The sequence below is a fragment of the Pleurodeles waltl genome, chromosome 3_1 (assembly GCF_031143425.1).
Source record: "Pleurodeles waltl isolate 20211129_DDA chromosome 3_1, aPleWal1.hap1.20221129, whole genome shotgun sequence".
Taxonomy (NCBI): domain Eukaryota; kingdom Metazoa; phylum Chordata; class Amphibia; order Caudata; family Salamandridae; genus Pleurodeles; species Pleurodeles waltl.
In genome coordinates, this window is record NC_090440.1 from 1,028,207,938 (window position 1) to 1,028,231,231 (window position 23,294).

Consider the following 23,294-nt stretch of genomic DNA (forward strand, 5'->3'; position numbering starts at 1 on the left):
TGCCCATTTACACTTTGCCTCCTTATGAGGGAAGTGCCCCCTTTTGCCCTGGAGCTGAATTCTGATGGATGGCGATTAGACTGATGTCCTGAAGACGAAGACTGAACCTGAGTGCTGACCTAAACCTTGGATGACAATGAAACTGTGATTTGTCTGTTTGCTTTTCCTTTCTAGGTACCAACTGCTTACTTCTGACAGAGACCATAGCTAGATGTTTTTCAAATTGGTGTTCTAAATTGTTTTGCATGAAGCCCAACATGCTAATGCTAATCAGTGGTTAGGACAGGAGTTCACTAAACTGACGCAAATAGACAAACAACTGAATCGATGCTCTGTTGAACTGACACGTTAATGACACTGTGCTAAAATTGACTTATATTGACGCTGTGTTATGTTCTAATAATTGCGTTCCTCGCGTTGTTTAAGTCTTATTCGAGTTGCCAAATTATGACAATGTTATTGAGTGTTTTGATAATGAAATTAACACATATGCTCTTAGAATTGTAATCAATAGGGAATAAACCTCATAAAATTCTACTAAACTGGTGTGGTTATTCATGACTGCAAGGTCATGGTAGAGTCTTGAATTGATTAATGACTTTGACTAAAGTGAAATGTATTGTTGTGATAAATACTGATGACATCATTGACGTATTGATTGACATATTGATTAGCTATCAAAAGATTCATTGGCCTAAAACGAGTCCTGATGTGTAATTGATTATCCTAAAGCGATGCATTAACAATAGCTTTTGTTGTTTTCCAGTTGTTGTATTTCCATTGTTTTTCATGTAATATTTCAGTGTGATATAGTCAGGGGCGGCTCCTCCGTTAGGGTGGAAGAGCACCCCCCAACTGCGGCAGAAGCTGCAAACCTTTCACACCGAAGGGATAAAACTATGTCAATTATCCCTTGGTTGTGAAAGGGATGGACATCTGGGATGGCGAGCAGTGAGGGGGAGTGCACAGTCTGGAATTTTTCACATCCTTCTAATTTTTAATGTTAGAGTATTCCCTCCATAGGAACATAAAGACACACCGTATTTGTGTTGGGAGGGGGAACTTTATTAACACTAGTACAGTGGTGTAACAAAGACCCCTACATGACCTGCGGAGCGGGGGACCCCCCTCAGCATAGTACCCTGGCCTAATGACTTTGTAAAGTTGCTCCTCCATTATATTAGTAATAATTTAACAATAAGCAGACACTGGTTAAATTATTTTAGACATTTAATGGCTGACTTGCAAGCATATATGATATGTTGAAAAAACTCCAGAGTAAGACCTTTCACCTGTCTGGCCATGTTTTAAGTTTCATCCTTCCTGTTGTCTGATCCATGTTTCTCAGGGGCTTCTATATAAAGGCAATTGAATACTTACACCCTATGTGATTGTGAATACTCAAGCAAAGCCTACAAAAGTGCAACATACACGATGCCAGCAGTCCCACTCAATTGGTGCTGTCGTTCAACTAGGGTAAGTGTTTTCCCCGAACAAGGACCCATTAAATCAGGTGCGGCAGGGGCTGTTTGCTGATCATAAGTAACATAAGGACGTTTTTTTACATGAGGGCTGGTAACTCAGGTCTCTGCCTCTCCACTAGGAGTGCGTAGGTACCACATTTACCTGCACAGGTCCATGTCATGATTCACTCCTAGGCACAGAAATTAAACCTGCACACCAAACCACATGCCTTGTACTCTGCTTGCATCATTGGGTATCATTACCATGATTTTGTCTGTTTTATATCAGCTCACTACTTTGGTGATTGTTCTTGGAACCTGAGGTCTAGAGAGGGGTTGTATTAAATGATCATTTAGTATGATAATAACCTGGTTCTGATTGCTCATATTTATGGATCTGTTTTGTGTAGATTTTGACCCGTATGATGCCGCTGGTCAGTATCTCCAATATTGTGTGGTCCTGAAGAAGGTGTTTGGGCTATTTATTTTCTCTTACACCGAAACGTGTGTTGACCACTTTCTGGGGAGAGTCCAGCACACAACAGTAGAACGGATGAAAATCAACTCCATTGTTTGGTGTTTTTTTTGTATGTGGCGAAGGATTAATGGGATATGAATGTGTAGGATAAGAGAGTATGTGGTTGAATGGGAGCAAGAGGGAGTGAACATTTTTTTGGGGGGTCTGTAAATTGTTTCTTGTAGTTTGATGTATTTTGTATTATATGTTGGTTTTCTTTACATGTCTATTGCTGTACAGACAGTTTGTAAATAATGATATTATAAATCGATAATATTATGAAAAATTATGTGTAAGACATTTTGCAGTATTTTTGTTATTTATACTTTTGGATAAAACAATTGAGCAAATAAACTGATTTCCCTTAATTGTTTTTTTTGTGTTTAAGGGGGGATCAGAACTGATAGAAATTTTAGAAGCATAGCAGAAGGAATACAGGTCAAGTGGTACTTTTTCGCTTTAAATAATGAGATGTCAACAGAGATGCCATAAATTATGTAATTTAATAGGTTAACAGTGATGTAATATGTGAGACCAAAAGCAGTGTATGATAAGGCACAAGTTATATTTAGTTCGTGGTTTTAAGCATTAGACTTATCTCATTTCACAACTAACTATTACTCTGCTTTAACATTCATTTTTTTCAGAGACGGTAAAGTACCTTTAAATTTACTTACCTGTGATTCTAAAGTAAATGTAGCAAGACATGCCTGCAATTTAATGATGTTTATTGTTCTGCTTGTGATGTAAAGGTAACACACCTCATAAGGCACCTGACAGTGTGGCATAGTAATATCTGCACATTCATACCCAGTTACATACCGGGTTTAAAGTAAAGATCAGCTCTACCCTATATAACATAAGGCACAACTGATAACCCCTGGTACATGTGTTTACGGTTTTCATGTGGGAGATGGGAGCCTATTGCTCTCTGTCCACTAGCAACTTTTCAGAAAGGAAATAAGCTACAACCAGTGCTCAAGCCTCCATCATAGTGTCTCTCAATGTGTGTGGGCTGGAGTAGTAAGACTACTGATTTATCACATTCTGCTCTCCTTGCTGACCAGAAACATGAGCAGCTGCATTTGTATCTTTTTGACTCTCCTCTCGCTCTCTCTCCTGCCTAGTGGTGACTGGGCTTTTGTTCTGGAGCTGCAGCAGAAGCCCACTCCAGTGCCGTGCCATCAGGCAACACACAAACTGAATAACCCAATTTATTCTGCCCCGTTGCCAACCTACTTAGGAGAAGTATTACCATTTGACATTTATAAATGTTACCTTAAATTCTCCTTAAAGAGGGAATCTGATTTGCAGGTGCTGTATCTCTTGCACTACGAGTTTTGGGTGATGTAGTGTTCTAGGACATTTCAGCATAAATTATTCCATTAAGTAAAACTAGTGAACATCATTTGACAAGGTATCTCTGAACTGCACAAATGCAGAACGTCTCAGGTTTCTTATAAAAGATTTGTGGTCTTCTAACCAAAACCTATCAGCAAACTCAAAGTATAAGCATGGGGCTGCGATTACCTGGGAGGGCAGGACTCTGCTGTCAGATAAGTGGCTGAGCATGGACAATCAACATTCAAGTCAAAGGCTGTACCGAAGAATTCTGTAACCTCTAGTTAAAGACTAATGGCAAAACACTTGCGAATTACATACTCTCATTTGTCGATGGGTTTAAGATTGGGAACAAACATGAAGCTACTAAATTTACCTAGTAGTCTGCACTGCGTGGTTGCTTATTCATGAAGGCTTAGGGCACGATCACCCATTGAAAAGCTGCAAATAGAATGGTAAAATCTACACATATCAAATTAATCATGATGTACAATTTCTTACCAATACCATATCACCATTCTACACATAAAATAACCAAAAAGCACACCCACTGTTTGGATCTAGTCTATTAATATCAGTGCTGTCAAAAAATAGAAACGTGTTACTGAAGGGGTTCATAAAGTATTTAATTTTATTAGAGTTGACAAAACAAATGTTTTATCACCTAATAAAAAATCCACCATCGTAAAACAAAGTCACCTGGTCCTTAGACATACCCACTGTTTGGCAACACTTAAGCAGGTCACAAAGGTACTATTCTGCAATGTATCATGGGGAAGCTCTTACGTGCACGAAAATGACCAAGCACACACACAAGGTCACAAGGGAAGTGTAATACCCATGTACAGCTGCACTAATACTGATCAGGTTTTTATGCATGCAGTGCACACTCATTGAATCTACATGATACTTTGTAAGGTTGCACATGGTGGAGGCTGTTGTGGTGCCAAAGGACATTAAGCATGTGGGAAGCTGACTGGGCCACACAGCACTGAGTGTTGAGTTAATGAACCCTGGTCAGCTTAGGAGTAATGAATAGCCCCAAGTGTCCATCAGGACGACACCACAAGTCCCTGTGGGGCTGGATAGTAGGTCCTGGGACACAGCAGGGGAAGGGAAGTATGCAAGAGCTTCTATACACCAACATGTGAGATAAGGGTTGGGTATGGGTGCTGCACCATATTACAAGCACTTGCCCGAGTGCAAGGAGCAATGTAGTTCATGGATATTCTTAAAGGGAGGGATTTTGCACCTGGCAGACAAGACACGTTTTCTCCCCCAATGACGTACACTGGAGTCTCGGACTAGTCCAATTCATTTATGGAGATGTAGAAGATATTTAGCTTAATTTTCAGGACAATGGACTATACGCTACACATAAAGAATCACTTTAAAAATGTGACTGGAGTCTGGTCTCAGAACAAGGGCAGCTGAAAGCCTACCTGATAGTCTTAAGTTATAGTCACTACCGACAGGTCTACTTCTGGCCATAGACATACTAAGGGAAAGGTGAATAAAAGGGGACAGCACTCAACAAAATACTACAGCACACAACTGAAGAGAGGCTCTGGATTACATCCCAAGGTCTTGGGCAGGCTGTGAGGATGATAAAGGCAGTCTTGAGGTCCTGGCCTACTGACACGGCTACGACACGAGTGAGGTTTCTCTTCACCCCTAACAAAGCCCACAACAACCCTTCAGTGTCATCTACTCCACCCAAGAGGCCAACATGTAGGTGACAGATCATTATGGGCTCCTAGCTGGGCAAAGATTCAAAACTCCATCCGCTACAGTGAGCCTGTTTCTGGGCAAGGCTTTGTAAAAGGCAACGAGGACAGAAAATAGGCCCTGTTGGGAAGAAATGTTAGGTGCAACAGTGACATTAACAATAAGAGGAAAGGGGCTTTTGAGGAGTACTCTCTCTGGAAGTCTGGAAGACATCTTGCCACTTTACAAATTGCTTAACAGAAGCACTACCAACCAACGGATCTGGATCCTATTTTGTCAACCTCAAAGAGGAAACCTAACCACCAGAATAGTACTCCATGACCTGAGAATCACACAAGGACGTCTGCAGCTCTCAGGTATCTTGCGAACTACAGAGGAGAGCACATAGGGCCTCATTACAAGTTTGGTGGAGGGAATTACTCCGTCACAGATGTGACGGATATTCCTTTGCCGTATTACAAGTTCCATAGTGTTGGACCTGGCCTTTTTACAGGGTCATTCCCCGGACTTTTTGCTTTTGCCTCCTTATTTTTCTGACCTTTGTTGGCTGACGTTTTGACTCTGAGCACTGCTAACCAGTGCTAAAGTACATGTGCTCTCTCTAACAAATTTGGTATGATTGGATTATACCTAATTGGCCTATTTAATTTACCTATAAGTCCCTTGTAAAGTGGTATCCCTATACCCAGGGCCTGTAAATTAAGGCCCATATTTATACTTTTTGACGCAAAACTGCGCTAACGCAGTTTTGCGTCAAAAAAATTAGCGCCGGCTAACGCCATTCTGAAGCACCATGCGGGCGCCGTATTTATTGAATGACGTCAGCCGGCGTTAGCCACCGGCGCCGTCTGGTGTGCGTTAAAAAAAACGACGTACACCAGGCAGCGCCGGCGTAGGGGGATATGGGGCTTGGGCATCAAGAAATGGGGCAAGTCAGGTTGAGGCAATTTTTTCGCCTCAACCCAATTTGCGCCATTTTTTTTCACTCCCAACCCCCATAGAAATGACTCCTGTCTTAGCAAAGACAGGAGTCATGCCCCCTTGCCCAATGGCCATGCCCAGGGGACTTCTGACATGGTCATTGGGCATAGTGGCATGTAGGGGGGCACAAATCAGGCCCCCCTATGCCACAATTTTTTTTTTTTTTAATGACTTACCTGAACTTACCTTAATGTCCCTGGGATGGGTCCCTCCAGCCTTGGGTGTCCTCCTGGGGTGGGCAAGGGTGACAGGGGGTGTCCCTGGGGGCATTGGAGGGCACCTCTGAGCTCCTTCAGAGCCCACAGGTCCCTTAACGCCTGCCTTTTGCAGGCGCTAAAAAACGGCGCAAAAGCGGCCGTACGTCATTTTTTTTACCCGCCCGTGAATTTTGCCCGGAAGTATAAATCCGACGCACATGCCTCGGAGTCGATTTTTTTGACGGGAACGCCTACCTTGCATATAATTAACGCAAAGTAGGTGTCCACGCTAAAAAATGACGCTAACTCCATGGACTTTGGCGCTAGACGCGTCTAATGCCAAAGTATAAATATGGAGTTACTTTTGCGTCGGAATTGCGTTAAAAAAAACGACGCAATTCCGGCGCAAATGGAGTATAAATATGCCCCTAAATGCTACTAGTGGGCCTGCAGCACTGCTTGCACCACCCACTGAAGTAGCCTGTCAAACCTATCTAAGGCCTGCTAGCGCTGAGCCTGTGTGCGCAGTTTTCTGCCACAGGGACCTGGTAAATTTACTTGCCAGGCCCAGAACTCCCCTTTTACTACATGTAAGTCACCCCTAAGGTACGCCCTAGCTAGCCCTTTGGGCAGGGTGCCATGTATGTAAAAGGCAGGACATGTGCCATGTTGAGTGGCCTGTCCTGGTAGTGACAAACAGCCTAACTTGGTGTCTCACTGCTGTGAGTGCTGCCCTCTCATAGGATTGCATTGGAAATGCCCTGCCTTAGGTGTAAGGGGTATTGCCTGATTTATGAGGGGTAGCGTAGGCATGTTTGGTATGGTTGTGACAGTGGTAAGAAATGCTGCTTACTAGTGTAGGTGTATTTTTTATTACTATCACAGAAATGCCACTTCTAGAAAGTGCGCATTTATCTGTGCTTATGACTTTGGTGTTTTTCAGCTTGTCTCCAATCTACGCCTGGGCAGACTGACAGTTGGGGCTTTGTGCATACTTTTCGGACAGCCTGAACACAGGGAGGGTGGAGGTGACACAGAGGTGCATCTACATATTCTAAAGCCTTCCTGGGCTGAGAGAAGGGAGAGGCGGGGCACACCTGCATTTGTAAACATGGAGCCCTGGCCTCACACAATAGGGTCGTTAACCCCCCACTGATGTTTGGAGCCTGTGCTGAAAGGAGAGAGGGGGCACTCCCAGAACCAGTTGTGACTGGCTGGAACCTCCTTTCCCGGTCACTGCGCCAGGAGCAGGACCCTCCTTTCCTTTTACGGGGGCATTTCTTTTTCAGCCAGGAGTAAGAAGGGAGACCTCGACGGAGGTCCCTTCCCACTTTGGCCCCAGCAGTATTTAGTGGGCCGCGCCTGGCCCCCACCCCCACGGACAGGGGGTGCAGAGGCCGAGGCAGGCCCCCACCCCGAACAGAGGCCCCGAGAGGAGCCCGTTCATAAGGAGAGGGTGCCAGCCACCCCTCTTCCCTCCAAATCCTTGCACAGCCCCCGTTTTTGCGCGCCGGGGGCCCTCTACACCCACCTTTAGGCACTGGAAGTGCCCAAATCAACTAGAAACAGGTACTTTGTAGGAAATCCAGGCTTTAGGAGCCTAATACAGATTTATAATGTTTTAGGTTTCCTCCCTGTTTACTGGTAATACATATGTGTACTAATGTTCCTTTTATGGGCATGTCTAGTCAATTTGTATTTATATGACTTGTGGTATATTCTCTAATGTCCCTTTTATGGGTGTTTAGGAATTGTTCATGACAAGTGCATATACCTTTTACTATAATTCCTGACTACTGCTTATGTTGCAGAATCCTGAGTACTTACGTGTTCTAATGTGACAACTGCATATTCCTGCAGAGTATTAGTAACTTGTGTAACAGTCTGACAACTGCTAAGGTAGCAGGGTATTACGTGTATTACGTGTAATGTTGGTCTAATTATGTTTTGTGCAATACAGATTATTTTTACATAGCTCGGTGTTGTGTTTACTTTGTGGTGTACATTTTGCATCACGTGTGTTGTGTGTTGTGCAAACGCTTTACACATTGCCTCCAGGTTAAGCCTGACTGCTCGTGCCAAGCTACCAAGGGGGTGAGCAGGGGTTATCTTGGACGTGTAACTCCTAAGCCCTGACTAGAGTGGGTGGGTTCTGCCTGGCTGAGGTGCATACCCTAGCCAACCAGAAACCCCATTTCTAACACATAGGATATAATGGAACTTGTAATACGGCAGATCGGATATCCATCACATTTGTGACGGAGAAATCTCTGCCGCCGAACCCTTAATGAGGACCATAGTTTGTTTTTAGCTTTAAGAACTGACTTGTATTTACAATGCTCCTTGCAAAGCAGACACACCAGATAATCATGGTGGGTTCCCAACTGCTTCTCATTTCCTTCCCCATACATGCTACCTGGCCGATGAGCTTAAGTCTCTCTTCCAGTGTTTATTCTGTACATAGGAGGCAAGTCACTGATCTGCCTGATGCTTCTACTGCTCCTGACACTTTCTTGAGGTTCTGCTATTCCATTTATCTCTACTTGGCTCTTCAAGTACTTCCTCAAAGCTAGCCTGATGCCCCTGTAATCTCTTTTTGGCCCCTGCACAGCAGAAACAAATACGAGGCAATGAAGGGCCCGTGCAACATCCACTGTATAGTAAGAGGCCTAAAGAGCATCAATGCCACAAAAAGGCAAAAGCTAGTGCAAAAAGTGCTGACACCCAGGGAGTCAACGCAGAAGTGCAGCAAAAACCTATGTTTTTCTGTTAACCAAGATAGGAGAGCCTGCTTCCGCGCAGTTTTAGCCATGTCTTTAGTGTAAACTGAAATCCAGAATCTCTAATCGCAATAAAAATATAATTTCTTTTTAACTTTTCATAATAGCACTAGCCATTCCCCAAACCAAGCCAATTAAAAATATTTTTTTGAGGAGCAGTTGTAATTTACTCCTGAATTCCCAGCAGTAAATCATATCTACTCAATGAATAAAGCTTAGTGACTCAACCCAACATGTCTAATAGGTGTCACAGACTGTGCAATCCAGGTTGTACGGGACGGTCTCTGGTGCTTTTCGATAGTGGATTATGATGTGCATACGACACATCATTTACAGCGTGCCTACTCCTAGGAATAGGTCGACCTCATCTATTTTTCCCCATGTTCCAAACTAGATTCTTGCCCCTGCAATATCCATCTGTCTATTCTGCACAAAAATTGTCAGTGACTGAGCGATTTACAAGACAATAAATAATTAAGCAATAAATTGAATACCTGTAGCAGCGGGAAAAAATACACCAAACACGGTAAAGAAGTTTTCTCCTTCAGAGTAGTCTGGTAGTGTGTTATTACGAAGAAGTTCTTCAGAGTAGCCAACAAAACCATGCTCTGAGGATACAAAAAAAGAAAACAATATATAATTAATGACAGCAAGATAAAAATCCAACTTATGTCCTAACCACTTTTCTTCTATTTATAGGTTGCAATGGTGGTCACCTCCATTAGATATAGGCCCTCATTCGGACCTTGGCGGGCGGCGGAGGCCGCCCGCCAAAGTCCCGCTGTCAGGTTCCCGTTCCGCGGTCGAAAGACCGCGGCGGTAATTCTGACTTTCCCGCTGGGCTGGCGGGCGGCCGCCTTCAGGCCGCCCGCCAGCCCAGCGGGAAAGAGGCTTCCACGATGAAGCCGGCTCGGAATCGAGCCGGCGGAGTGGAAGCTGTGCGACGGGTGCAGTTGCACCCGTCGCGTATTTCACTGTCTGCGCAGCAGACAGTGAAATACATTTAGGGGCCCTCTTACGGGGGCCCCTGCAGTGCCCATGCCAGTGGCATGGGCACTGCAGGGGCCCCCAGGGGCCCCGCGACCCCCCCTACCGCCATCCGGTTCCCGGCGGGAGAACCGCCGGGAACTGGATGGCGGTAGGGGGGGTCGGAATCCCCTCGGTGGCGCAGCTAGCTGCGCCGCCTTGGAGGATTCCAATGGGCGGCGGTACACTGGCGGGAGCCCGCCAGTGTTGCCGGTCCGACCGCGGCTTTACCGCCGCGGTCGGAATGCCCATTGGAGCACCGCCGGCCTGTCGGCGGTGCTCCCGCGGTCCTCCAACCCGGCGGTCATGGACCGCCAGGGTTGGAATGACCACCATAGTAATGAAAATCAAGCTCTGTCTAGGTCTCACATTTGAGACAGCTTCTCGCCAGACTATTGGTTTCTGTAATATATCGTGTAATATATGCATACAGATGGGGCAACGGGTCAGCACACTTTACCTACCGGCTCTCTTCACTCTGAGCACTGCTTTGATCCACTTAAAAACAGTTCCAATCGCTTTAACGACAAAGCTCTTTCAAAGAGTGCTTTTTTATTGTTTTGTGCATGATCATGAAAACAAATATTTTTTGTTCGCCCATTAAGCGCCCAAGCTGGGTGTTGATTAATTTCCTGCTTAATTTTTAAGGTTGTGTTATAAAACGTGTGCGTAACATAGTAAATGCGTGCAACTGGAATGCTTCGTTGGGTGTTGATTTTTTTCTAGCTTCTTTCCAGAAAAACAAAAGTAAAGTGCAAGGCACAACTGAAAGTTTTTTTTATTTGAAATAAAATGTGCACTAATAAAGTGGGCACATCAGTGATTTTTTTTAATTTACCTTTTCATTTTCAAGCATAAGGTGCCACGATTAGGTGGTGGTCTGTCTTATTTTCAGTATATTTTTTGTCACATACTTTCAATAAAAAAGGTTAAAAAATAAAATTAAAAAAACCTGGGTAAAGAATGCTAAGCCCAGACCTACTGGCTTTGCCTGTGCTTGTTTAACGATAGGTCTCTTTCACAGCATCCACTTACAGCTTTCAAGGATGTCTCCAAGATAGTGCCATTAAACCAATATGTGTAAAATCCCTGATTTCGTACCGTCTCCCAATCACTAAGGGGGTCATTCTGACTCCCGCCGGCCGCGGTAATCGCGGTGCTGGCGGGAGCCGCCAGAATACCGCTGCGCGGTCAGAAGACCGCCGCGGTTATTCTGTGTTTCCCGCTGGGCGGGCGGGCGACCGCCAGAAGGCCGCCCGCCCACCCAGCGGGAAACCCCTTTCTACGAGGATGCCGGCTCCGAATGGAGCCGGCGGAGTGGAAAGGGTGCGACGGGTGCAGTTTCACCCGTCGCGAATTTCAGTGTCTGCTTTGCAGACACTGAAATTCTCAGTGGGGCCCTCTTACGGGGGCCCCTGCAGTGCCCATGCCATTGGCATGGGCACTGCAGGGGCCCCCAGGGGCCCCACGGCACCCCTCACCGCCATCCTGTTCCTGGCGGTCAAAACCGCCAGGAACAGGATGGCGGTGAGGGGGTCGGAATCCCCCATGGCGGCGCAGCAAGCTGCGCCGCCATGGAGGATTCCTCAGGGCAGCGGAAAACCGGCGGGACACCGCCTGTTTTCCGTTTCTGACCGTGGCCATACCGCCGCGGTCAGAATGCCCTTAGGAGCACCGCCAGCCTGTTGGCGGTGCTCCCGCTGACCCCGGCTCTGGCGGTCAAGGACCGCCAGGGTCGGAATCAGCCCCTTAATCTGCATGTGATTAAAGTGTAATGGAGATAGATCATGGTAGATAAGAAAAATGCAGTGCTTAGTTATAATAACCAGTAATGAACATTAAGAAGGATCGTGAAACAAGGTTAGGCAACAGTCTTTCTCCAAATGTATTTAGGGAGCCAAGGGCACACTTGATTCAAGTAGGAACATTTACATTGAGGACGTGCTTAGACTTAGAAGTAGACATTCTGCATTATTATCTACTGTCGCAACCGCAGAATGAGCTCCAGTGATGTGTATCTAAGCATATGAAAAGCCCAGTTAGAGAGTATATGGCATTTGCGAATTTCAGTACAATTCTTGCACTCAGAGACACACCCAAATTATTTTCTTAACTCTTTTCTATAGCGTTGATGCGACTATTAAGCATTATTGCGCTTTATCCCATATGAGAAAAGTTGCAATCAATCTTTTTAAGTGACAAGAGTAACAAATTCTTATAGATAACAGGAGTAATGAATGCACAATATACATCAAACTAAAGGAATGGGAACAGACTAACTTAAGCTGAGAATTGGACAGAAGATGTGGGTTGTTTGGGTTCTTATAGAGTAGGATGTTCCATAAGGACACATGACTTTGTAGGGCCTAAAGGCAGGCCAGCTGAGTCGGACTGCCCAGAAATGAGGTGCATGGCCTCATAGAACTCTGCTGGGCAGAGGTCTCTCCAGCTTCTGGAAAATCAGGGAGGCGTGGAGTCGGCCCAGACTCAGGCTGCACAGAAGGAGGCCTAGATCGACAAAGTTCCCGCTGGTCATTGGACGAGGTGAAATCCAAGAACGTTTCGCCTTCTTCGACTTCTTCTTATGCCTCGACTTATCTGATTATCCTGAAGACTTGGAGTGGAATGACAAAGAGGGGGGACTCCACGACCAATCTCGAGACCTTCCTCTCGACTGAGACTGGGACTTATGTGGAGTTGAGCGCCAGGCTTCCAGTAGCTTTAGTGACCGCTCCCTCAAAGCCTTCAGATTCATGGCCTGGCACTCAGAGCACGACTTTGGCATGTGGCTGCACTCTAGACACCAAAGGCACACAAGGTGCGGATCAATCACAGACATCGCCCGATAACAGGACCCGCAGGGCTTGAAACTGGTCTTCTGCAAACACATTCCTAGATATACCAAGAGGTACTCAGAAAGCTTTGACAAAAAGTACAAAACAGACCAGTGTAGGAAAATAGTCCTTTTTGCAGTTAGCCCCCCCACTTTTTGCCTGATAGTGATGCTGACTTGACTGAGAGTGTGCTGGGACCCTGCTAACCAGGCCCCAGCACCAGTGTTCTTTCACTACAAATGTACCATTATTTCCACAATTGGAACACAGATAAGTCCCTTTTCAAAGGTACCAGTGGTACCAAGGGCCCAGTGACCAGGGAAGGTCCCTAAGGGCTGCAACATGTGTTGTGCCACCCTCAGGGACCCCTCACCTAACACATGCACACTGCCATTGCAGATTGTGTGTGTTGGAAGAAAAAGGCAAAGTCGACATGGCATCTCCCTCAGGGTGCCATGCACACAAAACACTGCCTGTGACATAGGTAAGTCACCCCTCAAGCAGGTCTTAAAGCCCTAAGGCAGGGTGCACTATACCACAAGTGAGGGCATAGCTGCATGAGCAATAAGCCCCTACAGTGTCTAAGTTCATTCTTTGACATTGTAAGTACAATGTGGCCATATTAAGTATGTGGTCTGGGAGTTGTCAAAACAAACTCCACAGTTCCATAATAGCTACACTGAATACTGGGAAGTTTGGTATCAAACTTCTCAGGATAATAAACCCACACTGATGCCAGTGTTGGATTTATTAAAAAATGCACACAGAGGGCATCTTAGAGATGTCCCCTGTATTTTACCCAATCCTTCAGTGCAGGACTGACTGGTCTGTGCCAGCCTGCCACTGAGAGATGAGTTTCTGACCCACTGGGGTGACAGCCTTTGTGCTCTCTGGGGCCAGAAACAAAGCCTGCACTGGGAGGAGATGCTTCACATCTTCCCCTGCAGGAACTGTAACACTTATCGGTGAGCCTCAAAGGCTCAGGCTTCACGTTACAATGCCCCAGGGCACTCCAGCTAGTGGAGATGCCCAGCCCCCAGACAAAGCCCCACTTTTGGCAGCAAGTCCAGAGGGATAGTTAGGAAAAACAAGGAGGTGTCAAAAACAAGGAGGTGTCACCAGCTCAGCCAGGGCCACCTTTAAGGTGTCCACAGCTGAAGTGATCCCCTCCTTTGCAGAATCCTCCATCTTTATTTGGAGTACAGGGACCAATAGTGATAGGAATGTGCTCCCCTGCCCAAAGGGAGTGAGCACAAGGAGGGTGTAGCCACCCTCAAGGACAGTAGCCATGGCTACTGCCCTCTAACCTTAAAAACGCCCCTTTATCTTGTATTTAAGGGCTCCCTGAACCCAGCTAGTCAGATTCCTGACAACCTCACAAGAAGAAGAAGGACTGCTTAGTGGAAATCCCAGCAGAGAAGGAAAGGAGACAACAACTGATTTGGCCCCAGACCTACCGGCCTGTCACCTGCTTCAAAGAACCTGCAGAAGAAAAGCGACGCGTCCTGCAAGTCCAGCGACCTCAGAAAAACCTCCAGAGGACCGCCTGCATGACAGAGGAGCAAGAACGCCCGCGGACAGCAGCCCTGTCCAAAGAAGAACAAAAGAAGAAATCTCTTGTGAAGGACTCCCACCTCACTCCAGAAGCGTGAGTCTTAACCACTCTGCACCTAACGCCCACTGCTCGAGTCCAGGTGGCCCAACTGACCAGAGAGGACCCCCAGGCAACGGTGACCAAGTGCCCACCCACCCTGGGTTGACTTCTCTACCCCTTCACAATGAGGCCTGTAGAGGGAACCCCGATGACCCCCCCTGACCACAACTGACCTGGACGATGATAACCGACGCCGAAGACCCACTGCACCTGCAGCCCCCAGGCCTTGGAGAAATCGACACCCGGTGCAGCAATAATCAACAGGCGGCCCTCTTCCCTGTTTGACTGGTGGTGTGCCCAAGACACCCCCCTGGACCTCACCTGCAGCGCCTAAGTGACCCCTGGGGTCCCCTCATAGAGTTTCATTAGAAACCCGACGCCCTGTTTGCACCCTGCACCCGGCTTCCCCAGTGCCACTGAGGGTGTGAGATTGGTGCCTACTTGGGGCCCCTCCATTGCTCCTCTAATCCCCCCCAGTCTGCCATCCAAGCCGTGGGAATTTACCTGCTGGCAGACCGAATTCCGAGTACCCCCTGTCTCCATAGGAGCCCATGTTAAAATTGCTAAACTTTGACTTCTGCACCCGGCCGGCCTCATGTTGCTGGTGGTGGGTGTTTGGGGTTGACTTTAACCCCTAACGGTGGACTATCTATAACCTGGAGACTGGAACTGTAAGTCGTGTACTTACCTCTAAAACTGTACTTTATTTTCTTCCTCCAGCAACTCTTCTGAAAATGCACTGTGTCCACTTTTAAAATAGATACTCTGTTTTCTTAAAAACTGTTTACTTGACTAAAGTGAAACAAAGTTACATTGATGTCTATGCTAATTACTTACCTGCAACAGTATTTACTTCTGAACTGAGTCCTGTGGTTCTAGTAATAAAGTAACAAACAGATATTTCTCTATATAAAATCCTATTGGTCTGGAGTTAAGTCGTTGAGTGTGTGTTTCTTCTATTGCTTGTGTGTGTACAACAAATGCTTAACACTACCCTCTGATAAGCCTAACTGCTCGACCACACTACCACAAATAGAGCATTAGTATTATCTATTATTGCCTCCGTCAGGCCTCTTGGGGAACCCCTGGCCTCTGCGCACACTGTATCTCATTTTGATATAGTATATACAGAGCCAGCTTCTTACAACCAGTCAAAAAATGACTGAAGGGTACCTCTTTCTTCGAATCAGGGCTAGGCTAGCGGGAAAAGAAAAGAACTGACATCAGTTTGCTGGGGTGGCACCTATATAATGCCTGTAACATCATATCTGACGCATACGACGCTGACGATGGACACAGAGCTGATCGATGCCAACTAATGGCACGTAGGGTATTTCTCGAGAAAAATCTCTGGATCCAGTCTGACGCCTGGGGAAATTCTAAGGTAACGAATCTACAACTAGATGTCTCTAAAGTCTTGAATTTAGGGGTTTTCATATGTATTCTGTCTTTACTTCTGAGTCCCCACTAAAGACCAGAAATGGTCAAATGTTTTCCAATAAAGATGAGTTTTCCACACAGAGTCTCAAACATAAGACAACAGATTTTAAATTTTATCCTGGACTCCAGTGGAAGCCACTGTTCATCCCTGAAGTCTGGAAAAATGTGGTCAAATTCATTTTGGTTGAGGTGAGTGGGTCATGAATAAAGCCTTCATTGGAACGAGAGAGGCCGATAGACCAGCTAGTCCTGCCCGGGCAGCACAGGTTTATCCCGGTCTGGGGTGTAGCAGATCATGAGAGGTGAGCTAATACTGTATTTGACATTGCTACAACTATGGGCCCTCATGGCTATGATCCTTCTTGACATAGAGGAGGTATTCCATTGAATGGCTTGGGGTACCTTTGGAGGGCTCTTGAGTATCAGGTGTTTGGGTTAAGTATACTGAAGACCCTGAAGGTTTTATATTATCACCCTTATGCCCAACTCCAAAATATGGGTCAAGAATCAGCAAAGATCTGGATATCATGAGGCACTTGGCAGGGTTGCCCTTGCTCTCCCATTTTGTTTGCCCTATATATTGATCCTTTAATAAGGTAGATGGTACATGACCAGCTGATGCACCAAGTTAAGACTAATGGCTTTGAAACCAAAGATTTGGCATATGCAGATGATACAGGGTTGCTCACTCTGGATCCTCAGACAGCTCTCTCGGAGGCTGGCGATGAAATCTGAAGCAATGTCAGGGTACCACCTTAATAAGGAGAAAACGTGGATGGTTTGCACAGATAATATTGATATGATGGATAACCGTAGGGTAGATAACACCAGATATTTGGGAATTTTGGGAATAAAGAGCACGCCACAAGTAGACAGCATTTCTAAAGTGAAACTAGAGCCACTGCTAGGAAAGGCTAGCCAGAATATAAGAAGAATTCATGGGCTGCATCACATTCTAAATGGCAGGTGCAATGTCCTGAACATGTTTTTTCTGCCAAAAATGTTATATCTATTCAGAGCCATAACTTTGGAATTTGTAGGACTGTGGTGTTTCATGATGGAAATGTAGGTGTTGGGAAAAGATGGGGATCACCCATGTGGGAGATTTGTATTCTCAAGAAAAACTGTGCTCTTTTTCAGATCTGCAGCAGGGTTTTGGATTGGAGAAATTGCCTTTTTATAAATGTCTGCAGATCAGAGATTTCTTAACGAAATTGGTGAGTGATCAGTTCTCACTTAGAAAAATCTCTCTTCTGGATACGCTGCTATACCAGGGAACTAAAACCAGACAGATTTATACACTGCTGAATAATTTGGTTATGGATGATCTTGAGTTTCAAGAAGCTAAGTGGGCAGAGAAATTAGGGATTCAGGGTCAAGATATTCAGACTTCATTAGAGATAGGGAGGAGAGTGCTGTTGACTGCAAGCCTGAAACCCAACACTATAAAACACCTTTAAGGTTATACTAAACACCGGACAAATCGTTCAGATGGGGTAAAAGGACCAATGACGAATGCTTCCAGTGTGTGAGTGGACTTGCTGAGATGGAACATATGTTTTATAACTGTGTGAAGTTAGTTCCATGAAGAGCGGGTACTGAGAACTATTGGAATAGGATTTTTGGAAATGTGGTAGGCTTAAACCCATCTCTGCTGCTATGGGAGTGGGGGGTTGCCACTTCTCTTGCGGGGTTTGGTGCAGCTTTATTTCATGTTTATCTCCACTGCTGTACTGCGTCCTTTAATTGCAACTGCATGGAAGGACAGTGAGCCACCTGCAATACAACAATGGTTCTCTTGGCTAATGAGTATGTATAACATGAAGAAAACATTGTATAACTGTGTTATGATCGATGCAGGAGACGTTCAAGTAGGTGTAACGTGTTTATTTTCTATAGTCCGTATATATTGAAAAGGGCGCCGCTGTCGCGTCTCCTGGCCTCCTTCTGCCTCCTTCAACCGTCCCTCGCAGAATGCCAAGCCACGAGACGCGACCGGCGGCTCCGCGCGACAGTTCGGGTTCGGCGAGCAACACTGCGCGCCGAACCTACACACAACATATTATCTCCTTTTAAAAAAAAAATAAGAACAACTTACATTGAGAAGGAAAAATTACATAAGAACATTGCATAACTTTTAACAATCATATAAGTGTGTCCTCGAGATGACAATAATTAAGACATTCTTGCTAAACACTATGATATTCCCTGAGTTTGATCGGTACCCGTTTCTCACGGACAGATCTCCTCAAGGTGTGGGGTTCTAACAAATTGTTGTCTGACACCTTCCATTCCTGATGGATGCCCTCTGACCCAGAGATGCTACCTCCTTCCAATCCACAGTGACTGACATCCTTTACCTTAACAACCTTACCCATATTCCACCACTGACCACCCTCAACCATGATGGCATTACCACACACTTTCTTCACCATCACAGGACATCCATAGCAAGCTTCCCCTTTCCTCACAAACGTCTGTAACTTGACACGCACCAGATCACCAGGATGAAATGAGAGTTATTTTGTAGAATTCTTCAGGTCATACCTGGCTTTTACCTTTTCTTTATTTTTGTTTTACTTCACCCAACACCCAGTCCTTGTTCACAGAATCAGGAAATTTACCAGACACAACTTTGGCTAACCACGCTGGAAACAGTCTTGACGTGCTACTTCTTCCCTTGAACAAGAGATTTTTGTCACTGAATGTGGAGTGGTACGATAGAACCACAACATAGAATTCACTGCTTCTTCCACATCCAGCTTACTTGCTTTAGCCCACTTGATACACTCTACAACCACCCTATTCATTCTCTCTACTAAACCATTTGTTTGAGGATGGTATAGAGAACTCTTCAAATGTTTCACACCTGACTTTCTCAGAAACGTTTCCATGTCATTACACACAAACTGTACACCATTATCCGAGATCAAGGTCTCCGGAAAACCTTCCCTCCAAAAAATCTCTTAGAGAAAATGAATCACACTACCAGCAGTAGGCTTGGCAAAGAAATGCACTTCTGGCCACTTACTGAAGTAGTCCGTTAGTACAAAAGCATAACGCATCTGACTGGGGAGAAAATTGAAAGGTCCAACCATATCAACCCCAACTTTAACCCAAACTTTGTCTGGTAAAGATATGGGTTGTAATGGTGGTTTTATAACCTGCCAACTCTTTTTCTGCACCATTACACACAACGCATCCACCAACCACTCTTTCTACATCCCTGTCCATAGAAGGCCTCCAACAGTGTGCTCTAATACGTCTCTAAGTCATAGTGGCACCAAGGTGACCTTCATGAGCATGATCCACCAACCTTGTACGAATCTCACACGGGGTACACATTTATCATTCCTCAAAATAATACAGTTTTCAATTGACAATTCTTCGCCCACCTTGGCATATGGTTGAACTTCAGCATTCAAATTTCTTTCTTTAGGCCAGCCATTGATTATATGCTGCTTAACAATGGACAACTCCTCATCACGGCTTTCAGCCATCCTCCACACAGGCTCCGTGCACACCTTGGACTCATCAGCATCAACAGCTGCTATAAAACAATTTTCCACATCATCCTCCAAATCAAGATTAATTTCTTCATTGATAGGTAGACGAGATAGAAAATCTGCTGTGAAATTATCTTTCCCCGGAATGTACTTGACCTGAATGTCATACTGCAACAATTTTGTGGTTAGGCGTGCAACTCGAGGGGTCGTATAGTTAATTTTATCCCCATTTAAAATGTAGACCAACGGTTTATGATCAGTTTGAATTACACAGTTTCTGCCCCACACATAACTCCTAAATTTCTCGCTAGCCCAATAGCATGCTAGCAACTCTTTTTCAATCACCAAATAATTCAGTTCAGGATCACGTAAAACTCTAGAAGCATAACTAATAACTTTCTCATCTTTTCCCATACCTTGCTACAACACTGCCCTCAACCCATACCTACTAGCATCAACCGTGATGGTGCACAATTTGCTGGGGTCGTAAGGACTTAATGGTCTGGCGTCCACCAACTCTTGCTTCACCCTTTCGAAAATCGCTTGACACTCACTGTCCCATTTAAATGGTACTTTGCTTTTGAGCATATTGGACAAGACTTTCATTTTGCTAGCATAGTTGGAAATGAACTTTGAGTAGTACTCACACATGCCAACAAAAGATCGCAACTCATCTTTGTCCTTAGGGTTAGGAGAATCCACAATCGCCTTTATTAGCCCAGGCCGGGTGTAATACCTTCCCCAGACACACAATGGCCCAAAAATTCTATCTTTTTCTTGTAAAACTCACATTTTTCTTTCTTTACACAGACGCCAAAGGACTGAAAAATCTTAAACACTGATCTGATTTTCTCATTGTGATCTTCTAAACCCATTGTGTGAATCAACACATCATCCTGAAAGGTTAGTGTAGGAGGCTGGACTGGCTTGTAGTGAGTACCAAGGAGTACTTGCACCTTGCACCAGGCCCAGTTATCCCTTATTAGTGTATAGGGTGTCTAGCAGCTTAGGCTGATAGATAATGGTAGCTTAGCAGAGCAGCTTAGGCTGAACTAGGAGACGTGTGAAGCTACTACAGTACCACCTAGTGTCATATGCACAATATCATAAGAAAACACAATACACAGTTATACTAAAAATAAAGGTACTTTATTTTTATGACAATATGCCAAAGTATCTTAGAGTGTACCCTCAGTGAGAGGATAGGAAATATACACAAGATATATATACACAATAGCAAAAATATGCAGTATAGTCTTGGAAAACAGTGCAAACAATGTATAGTTACAATAGGATGCAATGGGGAAACATAGGGATAGGGGCAACACAAACCATATACTCCAAAAGTGGAATGCGAACCACGAATGGACCCCAAACCTATGTGACCTTGTAGAGGGTCGCTGGGACTATTAGAAAATAGTGAGAGTTAGAAAAATAACCCTCCCCAAGACCCTGAAAAGTGAGTGCAAAGTGCACTAAAGTTCCCCTAAGGACAAAGAAGTTGTGTTAGAGGAATAATGCAGGAAAGACACAAACCAGCAATGCAACAACTGTGGATTTCCAATCTAGGGTACCTGTGGAACAAGGGGACCAAGTCCAAAAGTCACAAGCAAGTCGGAGATGGGCAAATGCCCAGGAAATGCCAGCTGCGGATGCAAAGAAGCTTCTACTGGACAGAAGAAGCTGAGGTTTCTGCAGGAACGAAAAGGGCTAGAGACTTCCCCTTTGGTGGACGGATCCCTCTCGCCGTGGAGAGTCGTGCAGAAGTGTTTTCCCGCCGAAAGAACGCCAACAAGCCTTGCTAGCTGCAAATCGTGCGGTTAGCGTTTTTGGACGCTGCTGAGGCCCAGGAGGGACCAGGAGGTCGCAAATTGGACCAGCAGAGAGAGGGGACGTCGAGCAAGACAAGGAGCCCTCTCTGAAGCAGGTAGCACCCGGAAAAGTGCCAGAAACAGGCACTACGAGGATGTGTGAAACGGTGCTCACCTGAAGTCGCACAAAGGAGTCCCACGTCGCCGGAGACCAACTTAGAAAGTCATGCAATGCAGGTTAGAGTGCCGTGGACCCAGGCTTGGCTGTGCACAAAGGATTTCCGCCGGAAGTGCACAGGGGCCGGAGTAGCTGCAAAAGTCGCGGTTCCCAGCAATGCAGCCCAGCGAGGTGAGGCAAGGACTTACCTCCACCAAACTTGGACTGAAGAGTCACTGGACTGTGGGGGTCACTTGGACAGAGTCGCTGGATTCGAGGGACCTCGCTCCTCGTGCTGAGAGGAGACCCAAGGGACCGGTAATGCAGCTTTTTGGTGCCTGCGGTTGCAGGGGGAAGATTCCGTCGACCCACGGGAGATTTCTTTGGAGCTTCTGGTGCAGAGAGGAGGCGGACTACCCCCACAGCATGCACAGACAGGAAAACAGTCGAGAAGGCGGCAGGATCAGCGTTACAGAGTTGCAGTAGTCGTCTTTGCTACTATGTTGCAGGTTTGCAGGCTTCCAGCGCGGTCAGCAGTCGATTCCTTATCAGAAGGTGAAGAGAGAGATGCAGAGGAACTCGGCTGAGCTCTTGCATTCGTTATCTAAAGTTTCCCCAGAGACAGAGACCCTAAATAGCCAGAAAAGAGGGTTTGGCTACCTAGGAGAGAGGATAGGCTAGCAACACCTGAAGGAGCCTATCACAAGGAGTCTCTGACGTCACCTGGTGGCACTGGCCACTCAGAGCAGTCCAGTGTGCCAGCAGCACCTCTGTTTCCAAGATGGCAGAGGTCTGGAGCACACTGGAGGAGCTCTGGACACCTCCCAGGGGAGGTGCAGGTCAGGGGAGTGGTCACTCCCCTTTCCTTTGTCCAGTTTCGCGCCAGAGCAGGGCTAAGGGGTCCCCTGAACCGGTGTAGACTGGCTTATGCAGAATTGGGCACCTCTGTGCCCAACAAAGCACTTCCAGAGGCTGGGGGAGGCTACTCCTCCCCTGCCTTCACACCATTTTCCAAAGGGAGAGGGTGTCACACCCTCTCTCAGAGGAAGTTCTTTGTTCTGCCATCCTGGGCCAGGCCTGGCTGGACCCCAGGAGGGCAGATGCCTGTCTGAGGGGTTGGCAGCAGCAGCAGCTGCAGTGAAACCCCAGGAAGGGCAGTTTGGCAGTACCAGGGTCTGTGCTACAGACCACTGGGATCATGGGATTGTGCCAACTATGCCAGGATGGCATAGAGGGGGCAATTCCATGATCATAGACATGTTACATGGCCATATTCGGAGTTACCATTGTGAAGCTACATATAGGTAGTGACCTATATGTAGTGCACACGTGTAATGGTGTCCCCGCACTCACAAAGTTCAGGGAATTGGCTCTGAACAATGTGGGGGCACCTTGGCTAGTGCCAGGGTGCCCTCACACTAAGTAACTTTGCACCTAACCTTTACCAGGTAAAGGTTAGACATATAGGTGACTTATAAGTTACTTAAGTGCAGTGTAAAATGGCTGTGAAATAACGTGGACGTTATTTCACTCAGGCTGCAGTGGCAGGCCTGTGTAAGAATTGTCAGAGCTCCCTATGGGTGGCAAAAGAAATGCTGCAGCCCATAGGGATCTCCTGGAACCCCAATACCCTGGGTACCTCAGTACCATATACTAGGGAATTATAAGGGTGTTCCAGTAAGCCAATGTAAATTGGTAAAAATGGTCACTAGCCTGTTAGTGACAATTTGGAAAGAAATGAGAGAGCATAACCACTGAGGTTCTGATTAGCAGAGCCTCAGTGAGACAGTTAGTCACTACACAGGTAACACATTCAGGCACACTTATGAGCACTGGGGCCCTGGGTTACCAGGGTCCCA

The 23,294-nt window shown here is 45.9% G+C and overlaps 1 protein-coding gene and 1 non-coding gene across 3 annotated transcripts in view; both read right to left on the reverse strand.

The window, feature by feature from the left end:
* SLC12A8 (solute carrier family 12 member 8) overlaps positions 1-23,294 on the reverse strand; it is a 608,584-nt gene that overhangs the window by 172,448 nt on the left and 412,842 nt on the right. For both annotated transcript variants that reach the window (XM_069224286.1, XM_069224284.1), the window contains exon 6: positions 9,502-9,615. In XM_069224286.1, coding sequence (XP_069080387.1) covers positions 9,502-9,615 — 114 coding nt within the window. The remainder of the gene's footprint in view (positions 1-9,501; positions 9,616-23,294) is intronic.
* LOC138286304 (small nucleolar RNA SNORA76) lies at positions 7,509-7,637 on the reverse strand. Its single transcript, XR_011201958.1, has one exon. It is a non-coding gene; the product is annotated as a small nucleolar RNA SNORA76 (small nucleolar RNA).